Source organism: Chiloscyllium punctatum, chromosome 3 (genome assembly GCF_047496795.1).
Source record: "Chiloscyllium punctatum isolate Juve2018m chromosome 3, sChiPun1.3, whole genome shotgun sequence".
Taxonomy (NCBI): domain Eukaryota; kingdom Metazoa; phylum Chordata; class Chondrichthyes; order Orectolobiformes; family Hemiscylliidae; genus Chiloscyllium; species Chiloscyllium punctatum.
In genome coordinates this window covers 141,529,564-141,550,948 of record NC_092741.1, presented here as the reverse complement: position 1 = coordinate 141,550,948, position 21,385 = coordinate 141,529,564, and the positions used below count along the sequence as shown (strand labels likewise).

General features: G+C 37.7%; 1 protein-coding gene across 4 annotated transcripts in view; it reads right to left on the bottom strand.

Moving 5' to 3' along the window:
• Positions 1 to 2,507: 2,507 nt before the first annotated feature.
• Positions 2,508 to 21,385, bottom strand: part of taf1b (TATA box binding protein (Tbp)-associated factor, RNA polymerase I, B) — a 94,499-nt gene continuing 75,621 nt past the window's right edge. For all 4 annotated transcript variants that reach the window (XM_072561698.1, XM_072561673.1, XM_072561681.1 and 1 more), the window contains exons 12-15: positions 18,380 to 18,470; positions 17,259 to 17,329; positions 14,375 to 14,600; positions 2,508 to 5,656 (exon numbers count right to left, since the gene is read on the bottom strand). In XM_072561698.1, coding sequence (XP_072417799.1) covers positions 5,461 to 5,656; positions 14,375 to 14,600; positions 17,259 to 17,329; positions 18,380 to 18,470 — 584 coding nt within the window. In that variant the 3' untranslated portion in view covers positions 2,508 to 5,460. The remainder of the gene's footprint in view (positions 5,657 to 14,374; positions 14,601 to 17,258; positions 17,330 to 18,379; positions 18,471 to 21,385) is intronic.

Sequence of the window (21,385 nt, the reverse complement as noted above, 5' to 3'; positions counted from 1 at the left end):
AATCACAAATATAGCAATACTCTAAAAGGCAACAAAATTTGTTAACACTCATCAAACAGAGGGCTTCATTTGCTCACATATATTTGCAGGTTGGAAGATGTCCATATATTCAAAGACAGTGCACATGATCAGGTAACCAGACCAATAGGATGCCTAAAGCTCTATTTCAAGGATACTTGCAAGTATCACATTAAAGTCTCAGAAATTAATGAGAATTTCTGGGCATCAGTAGCTGTTAGCAGAGGAAAATGGCAACATGGCCTTTGGGCTGGGTGTGTACTACCAATGATCAGTGACTACAACAGCTTGGCGAGGTGCACTGACACTGGAAACAACAACTCACTTTGGCCAGCTAGTAACTTCACGTGCAGCAGCACTTGGGGCACAACCTGCTTCTCAGGAATTAACCACTTCAGCCGTCAGCATGATCTGCCCGAAGGCATGGATCCTTTTGCTATATGTCCATTTCATTTTGTAAATGGAAGGATGCTAATATGACTGAAGGAAAGTGGCAGGGCTGAAAGGATCGACAGCAATTTGAATGTTGGACAGGGTCAAATCATATCTTGAGGCTGGTTCATTCCTAACCTGACCATTCACACATTGAGGTGAGATACTGCATTTTGGAAGAGCAAATCAGAGCAGGACTCATACATTTAATGGTAAGGTCCCAAGGAGTGTTGCTGAACAAAGAGACCATGGAGTACAGGTTCATTGTTCGTTGAAAGCAGAGTCTAAGATAGGATAACGAAGAAGGCTTTTATTGGTCAGTGCAATGAGTATAGGAATTGGGAGGTCATGCTGCGGCTGTACATGACATTGATTAGGCCACTTTTGGAATATCAACAAGGTAAAAACAATGACTGCAGATGCTGAAAACCAAATACTGGATTAGTGGTGCTGGAAGAGCACAGCAGTTCAGGCAGCATCCAACGAGCAGCGAAATCGAGGTTTCGGGCAAAAGCCCTTCCTGATGAAGGGCTTTTGCCCGAAACCTCGATTTCGCTGCTCGTTGGATGCTGCCTGAACTGCTGTGCTCTTCCAGCACCACTAATCCACTTTTGGAATATTGCATGCAATCCTGGTATCCCTCCTATAGGAAGAATGTTGTGAAACTTGAAAGGGTTCAGAAAAGATTCCCAAGGATGTTGCCAGGGAGCAACATGAGCTATACGGAGAAGCCTGAATAGGCTAGGGCTATTTTCTCTGGAGCTTCGGAGGCTGATGGCTGACCTTATACAGGTTTATAAAATCCTGAGGAGCATGGATAGGGTAAATAGACAAGGTATTTTCCCTGGGGTGGCAGAGTCTAAAACTAGAGGGCATAGGTTTAGGGTGAGAGTGGAAAGGGACCTAAGAAGCAAAGTTTTCATGCAGAAGGTGGTGCGTATATGGAATGAGCTGTCAGAGGAAATGGTGGAGGCTGGTACAATGACAATATTTAAAAGGCATCTGGATGGGTATATGAATAGGAAGGGTTGAGGGGGATATGGACCAAATGCTGGCAAATGGGACTAGATTTATTTAGGATATCTGGTCAGCATGGATGAGTTGGACCAAAGGGTCTGTTTTTATGCTGTACATCTCTATGACTCTGAGGTGCAGCCATAGGCACCAATCACCTGCAAAGACTGGATAGATCAATAAAATCTTTACTCTAATCAGTACTAGTGAAATAGCTGGACAAAGAATAAGTTGCAACAAAAATGCATATTTTAACATTCATTGGTAACTAGAATCTGCACTGCGCCAACCGGAGAAATGAAAGTACAAGATTTAATTAAAAAGCATTCCCGAACTATAAAACAGGTGAATTTTCTGTGCTGCTAGTTCAAAAACAACTAAAAATTTGGATCATATCCACACTGACAACTAGAAAAGCTAAATAAATATTTGTATATTCAAATATTGTAAAATGGAGGAAATAAATATGCTAGACAGTGCAATACAAATTCTTTAAATGCACCATAAAATTTGAATAGACCTGTGAGCAACACGGACTGCGGTCAGTATCTAGACAAGTGGCACCCATGTAGTTTTAAGAAAGAGTATGCCAGCAGGTTTAGTTCTTTAAAACATCTCATAAGTCAGCAATTCTTTGGCGCGAATGTATACGTGGTACATCAGCACACGTTCTATATACCTAATATCAGCATATCATTCAATTGTTCTGAATGAATGAAAAATTTTTTGAAAAGTAGTTGAAAATATTGATCCTGAGGAACCAAGTAGAGCCAGCAAATAAAAAAAGAACATGATCCTATTGGCTTATAGAGTCATAGTCATAGAGATGTACAGTAATGGAAACAGACCCTTTGGCTCAACTCGTCCATGCCGACCAGATTTCCCAACCCAATCTAGACCCACCTGCCAGCACCTAGCCCATATCCTCCAAATCCTTCCTATTCATATACCTATCCAGACGCCTTTTAAGTATTGCAATTGTACTAGCCTCCACCACTTCCTCTGACCCAATTCCACACAGGCACCAACCTCTGGTGTGAAAAAGTTGCCCCTTCGGTCTCTTTTATATCTTTCCCCTCTCACCCTAAACTTATGCCCTCTAGTTCTGGACTCCCCCACTCCAGGGAAAAGACCTTGTCTGTGTACTTTATACATGCTCCTCATGGGTTTTATAAACCTCTAATATTCTTGGGATTTATATTTACTGGCTCTCAATCACAATGTTTTGTCTATTGTGACAGGAAAGAGGGCAAGAAAAACATGCCATAAGAAATTCTAAAAGGGTACAGTAATAAATAAAATCTCTGGTTTAGATAATGCTGCAACAATTTAAAAATAAACATCAGAAATGTAAAACACTATTATGTCGGGGTTATGGTGAGACTGCACTACCAGATCCCAGACATGTGCACACAGCTGTAATCATCATACACCAAAAATATGCAAAGTGCAAGGAATATCAAGAATGATTTCAAATATTTGGAGGATTTGAGATATGAGGAAAAAAAAATTCAACACTACAGACTAGAGAGTTGGTTAAGGGGATGATTTAACTGAACATAAAACATCAATATAAATCTTGATTACTTCAAATTAAAGTAGAACAATAAGATCAGAAATTGTTAAACATAAAGTAGCAAAAAAGTAAATTCAAATCTTGGGGTACAATGGTGGCTCAGTGGTTAGCACTGCTGCCTCACAGCACCAGGGACCCAGGTTCAATCCGAGCCTCTGCATGGAGTGTGCACCTTCTCCCCATGTTTGTGTGGGTTTCCACCGAGTACTCCAGTTTTCTCCTACAGTCCAAGGATTGGCCATGGAAAATGCAGCACATTGGGGTAAGAGTTGCCTGGGTGGGTTGCTTCCCAGAGAGCGAGAGTGGACTTGTTGGGGTGAATGGCCCGCTCCCATGCTGTAAGGATTCTATAGAAATGATCAAAACCAGTCCAAAATGAATCCAGGGAAATTATCAACAAATGAAGACTGCACTGCCAGATTTCAACAGATACATAATCCATTGCGAAGGCAGTCTCAGGGAATGAGGTAGTAAGGAATGGGACGTGTTAAATTTGATGTTTACAAACATGAAGAAGTGCTTGCATACAGTGCCAGATTGCAGATAGATGATAATAGACAAATGAATCAGGATTAAAAAATATTGAGATATTGCTCATTCAATATTTTGCACATTCATAGTCAATTCTAAAAATATAACCCTCTGGTTATGAAATAGAATAATTCAATGAAAAGTTAAAATATATTTAACATGGTTCATTAAGTGACAGAGCGGACATGGATGGTCGAATAGCCAACTCCTATCTCCTTTCTGAATAGATCACTGAAAAATTTGCATTGACTACCACAAGAAACGGAAGGTGGTGCCCAAGATAAATGAAGTTCCACTCCACTTCAGATTAATTCAAAGCCTTGTATTTGATAAGGGCATCTATTTAAAAACCAAAATAAATTTGTTATGGAGTGGTTCGTCCACCTGCCCCTTCCCTTCCCCATCTCCTTCCTTGAATGATATTAGTTTAAAATAATCTTTTGAAATGTTTAACAATATTGATCAGAGGGCGACCAGAAAAGGTGATAGAATTGTTAGAGACTTGATACAAGACAGCAATTGAAATCAATGTTACAAATAGCTAATGTCAAAGCCAGCAATGAGAAAAACATAGCTCAGTTGAAGTGTTATAAAATCAATAACTTTACTGAATAAATTCCATTATTATATTTCACAGAAATATTAAGTATTGCTGAAAAAAATGACACTTGAAATTTTTGTTTTGCATCCAACAGAACAGTTCACTTGATTAGATTAGATTCCCTATAGTGTGGAAACAGGCCATTCAGCCCAACAAATCCACACCGACCCTCTGAAGAGCAACCCACCCAGACCCATTCCCCTACATTTACCCCTGACTAATGCACCTAACACTCTGGGCAATTTAGCATGGCCAATTCACCTAACCTGCACATTTTTGGACTGTGGTAGGAAACTAGAGCACCCAGAGGAAACCCATGCAGACATGGGGAGAATGTGCAAACTCCACACAGACAGTTGCCCGAGGCTGGAATCAAACCTGGGACCCTGGTACTGTGAGACAGCAGTGCTAACCACTGAGCCACCGTGCCACCCACTTGTTTCAACTCATTCGTGATGGTCATTCATTGTTTCTTTTCTCAGAGCAATGCCTTGACAAATAGGAGTCAACCTGCTCATTTTAAGAGTTGAACAAAGCCTGGCAGTGAACTGTCAATCAGTAGCAGTTGATGCATTCTTCAAGGTAACACCACTACCAAAGTTCACTTGCCAATTAATTTGCATTCTTCTTTCATGCCACTTTTTTTTTGATATTCTTGTGCATTATGCTGATGAGTGCAAGATGAAAAGCTTCAACAAAATATTTTTTTCAGCAGTATTGAAATAATATACTATCAAACAAATATAAATATTAAAGATTAAGTTCTTCAACATACATTATGAAAGTGTTGACATAATTATAACTGAGTCAAACATCAATATTCCATCTTGGCACAAAAATACAAAAAATGTAGTAGAATTTGTATACCAATGCATTTTTATCAGACTGATTTCATAAAGACATATTCATTATGACTATTAATATTGTGTAATGATGTAATTCACTTTGGAAAACAGGTTTGAAATGTGAGCTCCTTACCCCAAACAGCCAAAATAAGTGTAACAGAAACTTCACTGACACTAAACACAACAAATTTAAAATAATCTTACTGAAACAATCTCACTGATGTTGCACATTGTAAAGGTACATTTGGTTATTCCTATTTGCCTATTTTTACTCCTAGAGTAAATATTATTTGAAAAACTAGAGCAACACTTTTAAATCAGCTTTATAAAAATTATTTTGATACAAGTCGAACAACAGTGAAAACAGTGCACTAGTCAAACAGTATCAATTTCAGATTCCAGTGTTGTTTGTGCCATGTCATTTTCTCTCCTTGTAAAACCCATTATGATTTAGTTTTCTTACATTTTCCTCTTGGCTTCAATTCTTCTCGTAAATTAAAGAGTCTATGTTCCAACTGACACACCTCCAAATGTAACATGGAGAATTCCACTCCAAGCAGGAAGGAGAACAATTGTAGGATGAACAGATAACTTCCTGGAAAATACTTTTCTTCAGACTTTGTTAAATGTCCACAGTATCTGACAAGGAGGAAAATATGCAGTCTTTAAAAACAGAGAATTCAAAGCGTAGAAGGGCAAGACTTAACTTCAATATCAGAATGACCTTCATCCCAATTGCCCCACCACCCATAAACAAGCCATCTCTACTATATCAGAGCATCCTTTGCCTTTGAGGAAAGACTACCAACTTAAATCACTAGCTGATTTGAAACAGAAAATAATATTTATCTTGGAACCGTTCCAATTAGCAAAGGTGGCAGACTGGTACCCTGTTAATTTCTTCTAGATCTATAACTACATCCATCTGGTTAAATAAGACATTTCAAATGCATTTCATAAAAAGTAGCATTTATTGTGTGAACCTCTTAGTTTATACAAATAAATTGGGATGATTCAAATCCCAATATTTGTTCTGTGATTTTGGTAAATCACCATTCTGAAACAAAATTTCAACAATTGTATTCTAAACTCAGGACTGCTGTTGACAGTCCTTCAAATTCATTGTCACTGGCTTCCCTATAATTGGATTCTAATGAACAGATGTTTACTTTTATTGTCTATAACTGATTAAATAACAGCATGGCCCAAGGTAATGGCAGATGCAAATCACTACGTGCTTTGTGGTACAGTTACTGCTTGAATGTACAGAATATCATAATAAATCTTACATTCATTCAAAGTAATTCCAGGTATAAAGGAAAAGAAGTAGATCATTCAGCAACCACCCCTCCCCCAGTTTATTCAACCACTCAATTTAATTCAATCCATGTCTTAACTCCCATTTACCACCTTTGTCTTATATTATTGATACTTTAAATTTAACTATTACGTATTAACCTCAGCCTTGAGAATGTGAACTGATGTAATATCTACTGCCTTTGAGATAGTCCATTCTAGATTTCAGTTAACGTTGGTGTGAATTATAGAGTTATATAGATGTACAGCATGGAAACATACCCTTCCATCCAAGCCGACCAGATATGCCAACCCAATCTAGTTCCACCTACCAGCACCCAGCCCATATGCCTCCAAACCTTCCCTATTCATATACCCATCCAAATGCCTTTTAAATGTTGCAACTGTACCAGCCTCCACCACTTCATCTGGCAGTTCATTCCACACACGTACCACACTCTGCATAAAAAAAAGTTGTCCCTTAGGTCTCGTTTATATCTTTCCCCTCTCACGCTAAACCTATGCACTCTAGTTCTGGACTCCCCGACTCCAAGGAAAAGACTTTGCCTATTTACCCTATCCATGTCCCTCATAATTTTGTAAACCTCTATAAGATCACCCCTCAGCCTCTGACGCTCCAGGGAAAACGGCCCCAGCCTGTTCAGCCTCTCCCTACAGCTCAAATCCTCCAACCCTAGAGAAGTGATTGCTGGGCCTCTTGCTGAGATATTTGTATCATCAATCGTCACAGGTGAGGTGCCGAATTGCTGATTTCACTGCAAAATGACCCAGCTTTAGTTATAAGCTTAAAATGTCTTATTTGTGTATTGCACTGTCAATCCAATCAAATTCTTTAATAATTTTAAACACTTAATTCAAATTACCTCCCAACATTAAGGGATTAAAAATCAAGCTGCCTCATCATTCTGACAAGAAAAAAACTGCAGATGATGGAAATGCAAAAAAAAACATTCTGGGAATGCTCTGGGAATTAATGTCACAGGTCTGTTTCTCTACAAATGTGCTGGATGTGGTGAGCACGAATGGTATTTTCTGTTATTATTTTATGTATTATGCCTATGTTCCTCGATAACTGTATAACTTGCCCTAAATATAAAACTTGATCTGTAAAACTGCTGCACATCTCTCTTTTCTGTCATTAATATTTCATGATTATTCTATACAAACAGGAATAAAACAAACACATTCACTCTGTAGGAGCACATCTTTTATGGACAACCCTTTCCCTAGCTTTCTTTAACTAGGTATATGTTGATTTATCAAACCTTATCTCTTTTTACAGACCTCACATAAAACTGAGCAAGATCTTTTATTTCTTGTCTCTCTCTCTCTCTCTCTATGACGCAAACTCTTTCTAGCAGTTTACCAGCAGGATTGCTTGTCTCCCGAGTTTTCACTGCACATGTATGACTGGGAAAATATTTTCCAGTCCCCTACATAAATAGGTCCAACAATGAATGAGCTTGGGATGATTCAATTGACACTTAGTGCATCATTTAAATGTGCAAATAGCTACAATTCACATTGGTCTGTCTTGCTTCAATATGTATCCTTCTTTCTCACTCTGGCTGCTTTGCAAGCTAGATTTAATTTAAAATGTTCATATAAATCTTATTAAAGTCCTTCACTGTCAAAATAAACGATATATCAAACCACTATACTCTTCAGAATATTTTGAAACCAATACACAAATAATTGATTTAAAAATGCATGCCAATGGAATAAAAATTAAAGTAGATGTGAAAGAGAAAAATAAGGGGGAAACTTAAATTATACATTCAGGTGTAGTTTGAAAAGGAAGGCATCGTAAACCTGAAAGGAAAGGCATTTTTTTTTAGAAAAGATAGTCTATGACCAGAAGCTGCCATTGATATTTAGGCTCAAAACTAAACTTACTTCAATTACAGCCACTTTCCCCCACAAAGTTGTGCTTGAATGCATTTGCTTAATTGAATTTATACATAAAAACATGTATTTTATTAACCTGAGCTCTGCAGCATTGTCAGGACTATGATTTTGGATGTAGACCCACAATTGCTATGTTCCTGCTGCACATTGAATTGTAATCAATTAGGAATTATATTAAAGATATAATTAAATATATAAAATTTGTTTAAGTAATGAGCTTTAAAGAACTATTCAGCTACTGAATTTATATTACAGACCAACTCTTATAATCAAATGAGTTTTGTTTCATTGGTGTTTCTGATGCTTGGAACTTTGTTATTCATATTACAGGGCAGACAGTGCAGCAGAAACACAAAAAGAGATACATTTTATGATATCCATTTCTAACTACTTATGCCCTACTACAAATACCAGAAAAGACTGATTCAACCAAGCAAAGGGGAAGCCACACTGCTGACCATTAATAGAAAGCTGATACCCAGCCCAGTAGTAATGAGAAAAGTAAAACAATTGGCCACTTTTGATAGTTTGACACTTTATTAAGTTTCCTGCAAATAATTATTTTTAAAATTGAGGAAAAATAAGTTAACATAGTGTCAATCTCTTAAAAAGCATTTTGCAGTTTTGCATGATCACATGAACATGAGATAATCTCAAATAATTTGCTTAAATTAATTTCACTTGGCTTTATACCACAAGATTTGCATTAATGCAAATCTGAAGATCTCATCCAAAACATGCAGTATAACGGTCTATCGTAGACAAGCAGGAGGCTGGAAGAACAGAGCAAGTCAGGCAGCATCAGGAGGTGGAGAAGTCAATATTTCAGATGTAACACTTCTTCAGGACTGGGGGACTATGAGATTGGAGTCAGTGGAGGGGAGAGCACCAGAGGCAATGAGGGCACAGACAGTGAGAGTGAGGTATAACAGCCTATCAGCAGCAAATACTGAAATATTTTCCAAAGATGCACCTTTGACAGCACTGGGTATCCAAACAAGATATTAAAATCAAATTTATCAGCATTTGTCAGAAGAATATGGATTCATAGGACTACACTTAAAATCCATTAAACAGTCACATGGACCTAAACACATGTTCACGTTCCACTTGAGCCGCCTCCATTTATTTTCTCATCTAAATCTACAACAACCCTCTATTTCCTTCTGCTGCATATGCTTAACTAGCTTCTCTTTGTAGGTTCATCAGTCTTGCTGTTTTTTTAAATAGTGCTGATAATAATAAAGAAGGCTGACACCATCCATGGCAAAGCAACCCATCTGATTGGAATCACACCAAAAACAAAATCACTCTTTCCATCACCTTCAAGAAGCAAAAGCAACAATGTATATCAGATACAGAAATTCACCAAATCTATTTAGACAGTACTTTCCAAAACCACAAACATTTCCATCTAGAAGGATAACAGCACCAGACACATGGGAAATTACCTGAAAATTCCCAAGTCGCCTAGTATCCCAACACTCCTTCAGTGTTGGGTCAAAATCCTGGAATTCCCTCACAAGTCCAAGTGTAAACTTTGATATCTATGGTCCCAGGACTGATCCTTGTGGATTTAAATAACAATAACTACCCTGTACTCTGCTTGTCGTGAAGCTAGCTAGCTATCCATTTTGCCCCCTGTCCCCGTCTCTTCATTCTCTGATCTTATGAGCATGTCTATTGTAGGCACCTTACTGAAGGGCTTTTGAAAATTCAGATCAACCATATCCACTACATGTAGACTCTGTTACCTCCTCAAAAAACTCAAAAGTTGGTCAAGCAAGATTTTCTTCTTAAAATACAAGTTGATTGCTCATTATTATTTTTGATTCTAGATGGTCTTCTATTCTGCCCTTTAGGAGGGATTTTAGTATCTTTCCAATCAGACAAGTTGATTGATTTGTAATCTCCCAGACATGTTTTGTGTTTCTTCTCAATAAGGAATTTCATTAGCTATCTGCCAGTAATGTGGCAATACATCCTTTTTCCTGATGAATTATTATCTACATGTAGGAAGGCCTTTGATATCCCTCACCAAGATTATTTTAAAGCATATGGATGCAATCCATGCAGCATTTTATCCTCTTCATACTTAGAGTCATAGAGATGTACAGCATGGAAAGAGACCCTTCGGTCAACTTGTCCATTACGACCAGATATTCCAACCCAATCTAGTCTCGTCTGCCAGCATCTGGGCCATATGCCTCCAGACCCTTCCTATTCATATAGGAGAAAGTGAGGACTGCAGATGATGGAGATCAGAGCTTAAAAATGTGTTGCTGGAAAAGCTCAGCAGGTCAGGCAGCATCAGGAAGAAGGGCTTATGCCCGAAACGTCAATTCTCCTGTTCCTTTGATGCTGCTTGACCTGCTGCGCTCTTCCAGCAACACATTTTTAAGCCCTTCCTATTCATATACCCATCCAAATCCCTTTTAAATGTTGCAAGTGTACCAGCCTCCACCACTTCCTCTGGCAGCTCATTCCATACGCGTTCCACCATCTTTGTGAAAAAGTTGCCCCTTCGGTCTCTTTTATATCTTTCCCCTCTCAACCTAAACCTATGCCCTCTAGTTCTGGACTCCGGCTCCAGGGAAAAGACTTTGCCTATTTATCCTATCCATGCCCCTCATAATTTTGTAAACCTCTATAAGGTCACCCTTCAGCCTCTGATGCTCCAAGGAAAACAGCCCCAGCCTATTGTGCCTCTCCCTATAGCTCAAATCCTCCAACCCTGGCAACATCCTTGTAAATCTTTTCTGAACCCTTTCAAGTTTCACAACATCTTTCTGATAGGAAGGAGACCAGAAGTGCATGCAATATTCCAACAGTGGCCTAACCAATATCCTGTGCAGCCGCAACATGACCTCCCAACTCCTGTACGCAATATTCTGACCAATAAAGGAAAGCATACCAAACACCTTCTTAACTATCCTATCTACCTGCGACTCCACTTGCAAGGAGCTATGAACCTGCACTCCAAGGTCTCTTTGTTCAGCAACACTCCCCCGGACCTTACCATTAATTGTAGAAGTCCTGCTAAGATTTGCTTTTCCAAAATGCAGCACTTCGCATTTATCGGAATTAAATTCCATCTGCCACTTCTCTACCCATTCGCCTATCTGATCAAGATCCTGTTGTAATCTGAGGTAACCTTCTTTGCTGTCCACTACACCTCTTTTTTTGGTGTCATCTGCAAACTTACTACCTGTACCTCTTATGCTCTGCCCTCATCAATCCTCTTTGTTACTTCTTCAAAAAACTCAACCAAATTTGTGAGACATGATTTCCCATGCACAAAGCCATGTTGACTATAACTAATCAATCCTTACTTGTTCAGTTTATTCAGCCATCTTTTATTTCTTAATTTTAAGTGCACTTATCTCATGTCTACCTCTTATTGGTAAAGACTAAAACAAAATAATTATTTAACATTTTTCCCATTTCTCTTGCATATGTGTTATTATCGCCATTCTCTCAAACGTTTGTTCTATCACAGCCTTCTTTTTAAATTGAAGTACCTATTAAAAAAGTTACTATTTTATGTTGTTTGATCATTTCTTTTCATAGTTTCTCTTTGCTTTCCAAATTGAATTGTTTTCTACTCATTCTGAATGTCCTTTTTTCACATACTCTTCCACCATTCATGTGCTTAATGAAGTCTTAATTGTGTTGTGTTTATTTATTCCTTTCTTTTAGCAGAAGACAATTTTTCTGTGTCTGCAGAACAAAGTTTTAAATTTTCCCATTGTTGTTCTATGCTGCTTTTTGGCAATATTGTTGCTCATCCCTAATTGTTCAGCAAGCAGTTAAGAGTCAACCACACTGCTGTAGGTTTGGCGTCACATGCAGGCCAGACCAGATATAGATGACAGATTTCCCTCATAAAAGGACATTTGTGACCCAGATGGGATTTTCCAATTATTAATAATGATGTCATTCATGGTCATTACCTCTTAATTCCAGATTATTTTTATTGAATTCAAATTCCATCATCTGCCACTGAGGGACTTGAACCGGGGTCCTCAGAACATTAGTTGAGGTTAGTAGTGGTCTAGCAAAAATACCATTAGGCCATTTTCTCCCCAGATCTTAGATCTAGTTATGGTGAATCATCCCTTGTTGGCCTTTTTACACTCAATTAGAAAGGAATCTTGTAGTCATTGTAGAGACTCCATTCCTTGGTCCCCTTTACTGCCTCTTTCGTCCAATAAATACTAAGGTTATTTAAATCCCCCATGGTTACTATTCAATGACTTTACACAGTTCTCTAATTTGTTTGCTGCTTGTTGCTTCTACCACTTCAATTCCATTATTAGGACTGTGATTGATCCAGTTTTTTCCACCCTGACCATACAGATTCTATTTTTCTTGTTGATAGTTGTGTCCCTTTTGTTTTCTGTTGTTATCCTTAATACAAAAGATACTCCACCTCCCACTTTCCTTTTGTATCCTTTTTAAATATGTTATAACTTAGGATATCCCAGTCCTGATTTCTTTAGAGCTATGTGTCAGCTATCCCTACTATGTTACTCCCAACATGTGATTTCTCCAGCTCTCTTATTTTGTTATGGAAACTAAACATTGTTATGCAGATAGTTTAACTCGTTTTAGCTTGTTTCTTCTCAATTTATATTTACTAAATTTTTAAAGTCCTGTTATGTAACTCTATTTATTCCTTTATCATCAATGATTTATTCTCTTCTGTGCTTCCCTGCCCTGTCTTGTTTACATTTAGATTATTTAAAATTCTGGTTGATCCTTTGGAAACCTTTGTTTCAACTGTTGTCTCGTCTCATCTCGTCTCCCCTCCACCCCCGGCCCCCACTCCCAGAGTTCCAAGGACACTATCATGACAGCGATCAAATGGTGTATTGCCTTTAGGGAAGGCAAATTGCTAATCTTATCAAGTTACAACCGTTACTCCAGAGACACAGCAATGTGGTAGACTCTGAATTGCCCTCTGCTATAGTCTCAGCTCAACAGCAATCAGGGATGGGCAAGAAATGCTGGCTTTGCCAATGATACCCATGTACTATGAAAAAATATAGAACAATACCATTGATGTATTTCAGGAGTTACATAAACATTTTTTTTTAACAATCCTTTAAGTTAACCTTACAAGGAGGAATTAGGACGCTAAAACTAATCCAACTGTGAAAACAAGACAGGCATGAACTGAAATTTATAATGTAAATAGAGGAATTGCATTGAACTTGGCAGTGGAAATGCAAATGAGAACCAGAACACAAGTGCAAACAAAACACTAGTTCAACAGAAGAAATAAATGTAAAAACCTACATTCACATTCATTATACTCTGATAAAAGGATGTTACATGATATTTATTATATATTTAACACATAGTTCAACTCTATTCACTTTATTCCTTGTTATAGTACAGCTATAATGTACTTTATGGTGTAGAAACAGCTGCTTTTAAATTTACTCAATTTTGTGTTAGTGCAAAATGTCTGTACAAAACAACGCTGGAGTACTTAAGAAATATCTGTATTCTGAGGTGTGTGTAATTTTAGTATTCCTTGCACTACCACCTGGAAAAATCTAGCTCATTTAGAATGTACCTGTATAACAAAACCCTTGTAATATAACACTATGTTTACTTTTTATCCGCCATACAACCAAGGCATAGTCAAGACATTCAGTAACTAACATTAAATTTAAGCATAGGGATATATTATAAAATACAAAAATATAGGTCACTTCTACTGACATTCATTACAGGATGTTTGCCAAGTCTAAAAGTATTTAAAAAAGACTTGCTTTAACAATGCCTTTCATGAAACCAAGGCATGTCAAAATGCTTCACAGCCAAACAAATTCTCTTGGAGTGCAATCACCGCAGTAATGCAAGTATAATGTACTAAACATGGCAATCAATTTGAACACAGTAAGCTCTCACAAACAATAATTATAATAACGACCAGTTATTCTGCTTTTGTGAAAAGACAATAGAATATTGAGAACCTTTTCATTATGAACTTATCGAATATTAATGCCCTTTTCTACACAGAAAATTTACTTACTTAAATCTGGAAAGTGCAAGAAATTCAGGAGACTCTGAATTCTTAAATAGAAATTAAGCTTTCTTGGAATAAAAACAAATACTTACTTTTCTTGGCAAATTTTTAGACAACTGACCCAGTAGCGATCATTGACAGTTCTGATTCTTTTACTTTTTTCATAATCATATGCTTTTAGGCTGTCTTCACGAAAGCACAGTCTCTCTAAGCTGCCTTCATTCCAATTGAATTTGAAACTGGAAGGTTTTTCCTTTTCCATTATTTGATGGGAACCAGCGAGTCTAACAAATTGCTTCTTAAGACTGTGGATCATACCTAAAAATTAAACATTTTACTTTTTAAACGATGAGTCTAATATTCCAGATTACGTGATAAATCCTGACTGCAGTCCTTTTTTTCTTCAAGTTAAGGAATATTAATCCCGATGTCAGAACACCTTAGCACTGATTTTAGCCCGGAGCCAAGTTCTGTTGTAGGGGATGGTGGGTAGTGTGGGTCAGGTTGTCGCTGCTGTGAGGCAGAAAACCCTGGAAAAAATATTTCCTGAATATCCTGTGAACTAAAAACAGAGCTCCTTTTTTCTTTTCTATAGGTTTATTGCACCTATGGGAAGCCTGATTGTAAGGCTGTTGGACTTTTGAACTACTTCACATGGCTAAAGTCCATGAAAACAAGAAGGTGTGATGAGCGCTTAACAATTGAAAGGATTGGTCCAGTTTGGAGTGGGGAAATTCTGATTGCAGATGAGGGAGACCCAAGCAGATTAGGAGTAAGGAGATATGTTGGGTGGATTGTTGGGATGAGCAACACTCCTGTTCCAGATGGCCACAAGCAATGTTGCTTATGAATATAGCCCACTCACCCCTTTAAGCTGCTGAGTTTCCCAAAATTCATCCACCTGTGCTTAACAGTGTGTCTCAATATTAATACACACTGTTTCATCCCACTTCCTACAAGCATAATGGTGGCTGCCTTGGGTCCAACCTCTGTCAAAACCAAAAATGATTAAGTCTGTGGTATGTTCAACTTGTATCTTTCTCTTTGTATTTTAACCCTTGACACAAACCCACAAACCATTTTGGGGGGGGGGGGGGGGAAAGAAAGAAGTTAATATTCACTCCTTGCTCCAGTTTTAAGCATGGCTAAGTCAACACTTCCCTCACTGGACAGTAAGTAAATAGATCACATGACATAGCACAAAGCCATAGGCAGCAAAAGACTTCTTCAGTCTATGATGAGCAAAGTCAGGGCACTAGTGGGACCACTTTAAATTAGTTCAATTTGGGAATATTTTTTCTTTACTAATGGCCAATGAACCTTGTTAGAAAGTATGCATGTGGATATCAATCATGGAATACAGGTGCAGAGGGTCCAAGAGCCCTCCACAGTCAAAATTGTACCCTTCCAGTTTCTCGAAAGCGGTCATCGCTCAGCAAGATATCAGACAGAAGTTCTGTTTTACAAATCAATATAAAATAAAAGGGCAAAGGATTAATGTGGAAAGCTGTGTATATTAAAGAATGGAGACAAGATAAAGGAGGAAAAGATTAACACAAAAAATGAGGATTAGAGAATGGCAGGAAGGTACAGATAGAAAGAAACCTAGGAATATATTAAAAATCAAGATTCAAATGTCAAAACAGGTAACAAAAAGACAAACTAAATGCTCTGTATCTGGATGCATTAAGCATTCATAAAGTAAACAAGTTGATAGCTCACATTGAAATAAATAAATAGCATCTGACATCCTGTCTCCATAAGGGCTTTCAGAATGACAAGGATTGGGCAAAGATTTGGCAGGAGTCTAATGTGGGAAAATGTAAAGTTGTTTACTTCAACAAGAAAGAATAAAAAGACAGAGTATTGCTTAAATGAAGAACAATTGTCAAATTCTGAAATGCAGAAGGATTTAAATTGTGTGGCGCACAACTGAAAGCATTAGTATGTAGGTTCAGCTTGCAATCAAGGAGGCTAATGGAATGCTATCCTTTATTATGAGAGGAATTGAACATAAAAGGTAAGGATTATATTCTTCAGTTATACAGGACTGGATGACAATACCTCAAATACTTTGTGCAGTTTTGGTCTCCCTTATTTAAAGGATTGATGTAAATGCACTGGAGGCATTTCAGATGAGATTTACTACATTGATGCCTGGAATGAGTGAGTTGTCTTTTGAGGAAAGGTTGGACAAGCTGAGCTAATTTTCACTGAAGTCTAGAAATGTGAAGGTTACTTGACTGATGCGTGCAAGATCCTGAATGGTCTGGACATGCTGGACATGGAAGGGAGATTTCCTCTTGTGGGTCAGTCCAGAACAAGGGGGCACTGTTTGAATTTTTGGTTGCCTTTTCAAGATGGAGAGGAGAATAATTTTTTTCTCTTAGAGTTGAGAAACTTTGGAACTCTGCATCAGGAGGCAGTAACAATGAATATTTTTTTTAAAGAGAGGGATGGATAGATTTTTGGTAGGCAGGGGAATCAAGGGTTACTCGGAGCAGATGAGAATATGGAATTCGAAACTAATAGTTTGGCCATAATTTGATTGATTAGTGAATCGGGTTTGAGGGGTCATATGATCTTCTCTTCTGTATTTATTTCTTTTGCATGTATTTTGTATGTAAGAGTTAGCACCTTCACAAGAGGAGTAAACTTGGAGCAATATCAAACAACTGTTTTGACAACTCTTAACTTAGCCCCAAACTCCAGACATACCTTATTAGAATTGTTTATGCTTATTCACTTCTCCAAGTCACCACAATTGAGGGCTGAATGGAAGTGTTAATTGTGGCAGATAGTTAGTTTTATGTCCTGGATCTTGCCCCTATCTTTAGAAGCCATTACAACCCAACTCTATAATTCAGTCCCAAAATCCTGCATTCATCTCATGCATCTAAAGTTACAGAAAAAGCTTCACCTTTCAAAAAAAAACTTTACAATAAGTACACAACCTAAAAAAAAAAATCTACTTACGTTTCTTTTTGTAGATCACCGATTTATCTTTTATAGAAAAGAATAATGGCTTTTCACATTTCCACAAATGCCTGTGAAATCCAATTTATATTTTAGCAGTACTTTTTCAACACACATTATAAATTTATTTCATAACAGTATTTATCCTATTAGGAAATCTACCATCATGCGTCACCATTCTTCCTCATTAATTTGTAAGTAACCATCAGGAAATGCATTTCTGCTGGATAGTGTTAATACTACTCACTTATTTCCCGTTGGAACATGAAGCACTCTGTCAGTCAGATATCTTCTATTTACATATAAATATAAAATCTAACAACAAATAATTTAACAAGACACGAAAGCTATGCTTTTAAAGCTCATCCTTTGTAGAAAACAATCACTTGGCAATTCAATAGTCAGTCAAAACCGATACATAACTTCACATTCTCTGATGAGATAGTTTGAAATTAAAGACTTACACTGCCAAAACTGACCGTTATTGTTTATCATTACTTAAGTGGAATTTTATAAAGTTAATCTTTTCCTTAGGCAAACTCTTATAAAGAAAAAACTCAACATTGTGAGTTGCAACTTGAAATCACCTTTTGGATCATGGGTCAATATAACTCAAAGCCAAAACAGGGCTTTGTTGAATCAATGACCTCAACATTGAGTTGAATACTTTCAGATCGTAATCACTGCTCCCATTTCTTTCAGCGAGCAGCTTGCGTAATGGTTTCGCTATGAGCATTTATACCTCCTCTTGTCTCATCTTAAAACAGATAATGCAGTCATCTTGAGATTCCCTCCGAAACACACACACTACTGGTTTCTTGCTTCACTATTTTCCTCCTAGCTGCTTAAATAAATTGTAAACTCATGTTTTCCAAGAGGTTTTGGGTGACCTCACTAATTCTTCCCACTGCAGCTAGACGGAGATATTTTCAATTTTACGTAGAAAGTCTACTTTTCTGGTCAATCTTTTGAGCTGACCTTTGCTAGCGATCCCAGCTTTTAACTGAGCTGTGAGATATTTACAATCAGAGTGGTATTACTGCATTTATAAATATTCTGTAATTGGTAAATAAAAGATACAACATACCGTAAACATTAGGTAAAAGTAATCATAACTTTACCTGGCTGCTTGATCTTCCGCTTCCTTTTCACATTCGTCCAAACGGTTTCTCATTACTGTGTACCATTTTTTGAATTGAAAGACCTTAATGCCTAACAATACAAATCAGGGAAAAAGTTTAACGCAGGTGGAGATGTGAAATAGTACCCTATCCTCTTTTAGACTTGCCAGTATTGGCTCTGAACATCTCCTGATTTTATTTTAAATTACTATGATTCTTCTAATTTTAGAAGTTATGTAATTTACACACTTCAAGGACAAAGTATGAAAATAAGTTGGTAAAAATCAATATAAAACATTTCCCATTCCAATAATATGTGCAAACAATTTAAAAATTTGTCATTTTGGCTGAATTACCAATGATTTATTTTACAACAGATGTTACTTCACTTGCAGATGCTTGCTCATCAGCACTGATCCCCTGGGCTTCAATCCATTTTGGCTGATCATGAGTTAATAAAGTTAACTTAAAGTTTGCAAGAACATAAAAGTATGAGGACTTTGCTATTTGGCTACTTGCTCTACCATTCAGTGAGATCATACCCGATTCAATCATGGCCTCAATTCTATTTCTCCATTTATCCCACAAGTTTTGACTCCCTTGTCAATTAAAAATGCGTCGAACTCAGCCCTAAGTATATTAAATGACTGAGCCCCCACTGCTAGCTCAGTAAGAATTTCAAACACTAACAACCTTCAGAGAGAGAAAAAAAGTTCTTTATCTCAATCTTAAAACAGGAGACCTGCAATTTTGAAACAGTTGTTGCCAGACTTATATTCCCGCTCTTTTCTGTCAAGTCCCCTCACAATTTTATGTTTCATTAAAATCACCTCTCATTTTTCTGAACTCTAGTGCATATAGGGCCAATATCCTCAAGCTTTTCTCATAACAAATCCCATAAAACAGCCTGGTAAACCTTCTTTGATGCAAGTATGTCGTTCCTTCAGTTAGGTGAGGTAAGTTGCACATAGTACTTCAGATGTGTTATTACCAATTCCTTTCACAGTACTAGCAAGACTTGCGTAATTTTATACTCCATTCCTGATGCAGAGTCAAATATTTTGTTTGCATTCATAATCACTTGTTATATCTGTCTGATGACAATTTGCAATTCAGACGCAAGGACACCAGGATCTTTCTGCATCCATGTAGATAATATTTTGTTTTTCTATATTTGCAACCTAAATTAACAATTTCATTTTCTCACATTATATTCCATCTGACAAATTCTTGCTTACTCACTTAACCCACCTATATGCCTTTGCAGACTGTGACCTCCTAACAATTTGCTTTCACACCCGACTTTATATGGTCAGCACGTTTGGCTACAGTTCAATCCTTCATCTAAGTCGTTAATATAGCGATCGTTGAGACCCCTGCACTGACCCCTGTGGAACTCCACTAGCTTTTTTTTGTTTGTGCGTGGAATGTGGACATCACTGAACTAACTCCACAAAGTCACCCTTTATTTACACATGCGTAGGACAGGACACTGACTTAACTAGCTCAATGCCAGCTCCTAGAGTGAACAGAACCCCTGACATTCCTGTTTATTTTTGTAAGCCAGGAATTCTTGATTGGACCAAATTAACAGCCTCAAATCAGGGAACTCAATTATATGAGATCCACCTAGCTGAGTGTTAAAATCACTACACCCTGGAGTATTTGTTGCCTATTTCTAGTTGCCCTTGTTTAGATTAGATTACTTACAGTGTGGAAACAGGCCCTTTGGCCCAACAAGTCCACACCACCCCGCCGAAGCGTAACCCACCCATACCCCTAAATCTACATCTACATCTACCCCTTACCTAACACTACGGGCAATTTAGCATGGCCAATTCACCTAGCCGGCACATCTTTGGACTGTGGGAGGAAACCGGAGCACCCGGAGGAAACCCACGCAGACACGGGGAGAACGTGCAAACTCCACACAGTCAGTCGCCTGAGGCGGGAATTGAACCCGGGTCTCCGGCGCTGTGAGGCAGCAGTGCTAACCACTGTGCCACCGTGCAATCAGGTCACTTCTAAGGGCAATTAAGAGTCACCCATATTGCTATAGATCTGGAGTTAGATGTAGGCCACACTAATGTAGGCCAGACCAGGGGAGGATGGCAAATTTCCTTCCCTAAAGGACAGTGATCCAGATGGGTTTCTACAATAATTGGCAGTCGTTATGTGGTTATTAATAGATTAGTTTTAATTCGATTTTTATGGAATTCAAATTTCACCATCTACTATGATGGAATTTGAGCCCCCTTTGGATTACATGATATTATCACCACCTCTTTCAATTTGTCAAAGTGAAAATGTCCCATTCAGCCTGACCCTTTGTTTGCTGTTAATTAGCCACGCTGTGTCAATGCTAATACCTCATCCTCAATATCACAAGTTCTTATCTCATATAGCTAATCTTTTGAGGCACTTCAGTGAAATCCTTTTGGAAATCCAAGTGCACTGCATCAACTGGTTCCCTTTCATCCACTCGGTTATATTCAAAGAAATCTAATAATTTTGTCAAACACAATCTCCCTTTTTAAAATCACACCTGATTGATTTATGATTTTCTAGGTGTCCAAATACTACTACTTTAATAATGAGTTCTAGCACTTTTCCAATGACAGATGTTCGACAACTGGCCACTAATTTCCTGCTTTCTTGAATAGAGTGTCTATATTAGTAGTTTTCAAATCTGCTTCCACACTTCCAAATTCTAATGAATTCAGAAGATTACAACCAATCCATCATCTCTGTAGCCACTTTTAAGACTTTGGAGTGCAAGGCATCATTCCAAGTGATCTTGTCAGTTTTGGAGTTCCATTCGTATTCCATTACTTTTTCTCCAGTGATAGCTATAGGTTCCTCCCCCCATGTCTTCTAATAGCCCTTGACTTTCTGATATTCCTCTGATTTTTTTTGTGCATCTTTAAGTGGCCAATTTATAATTAAGCGACTCCATGTGTTCCTTTTTCATTGTGTTTGTTAATAAACATAGCCAACATTTACTTC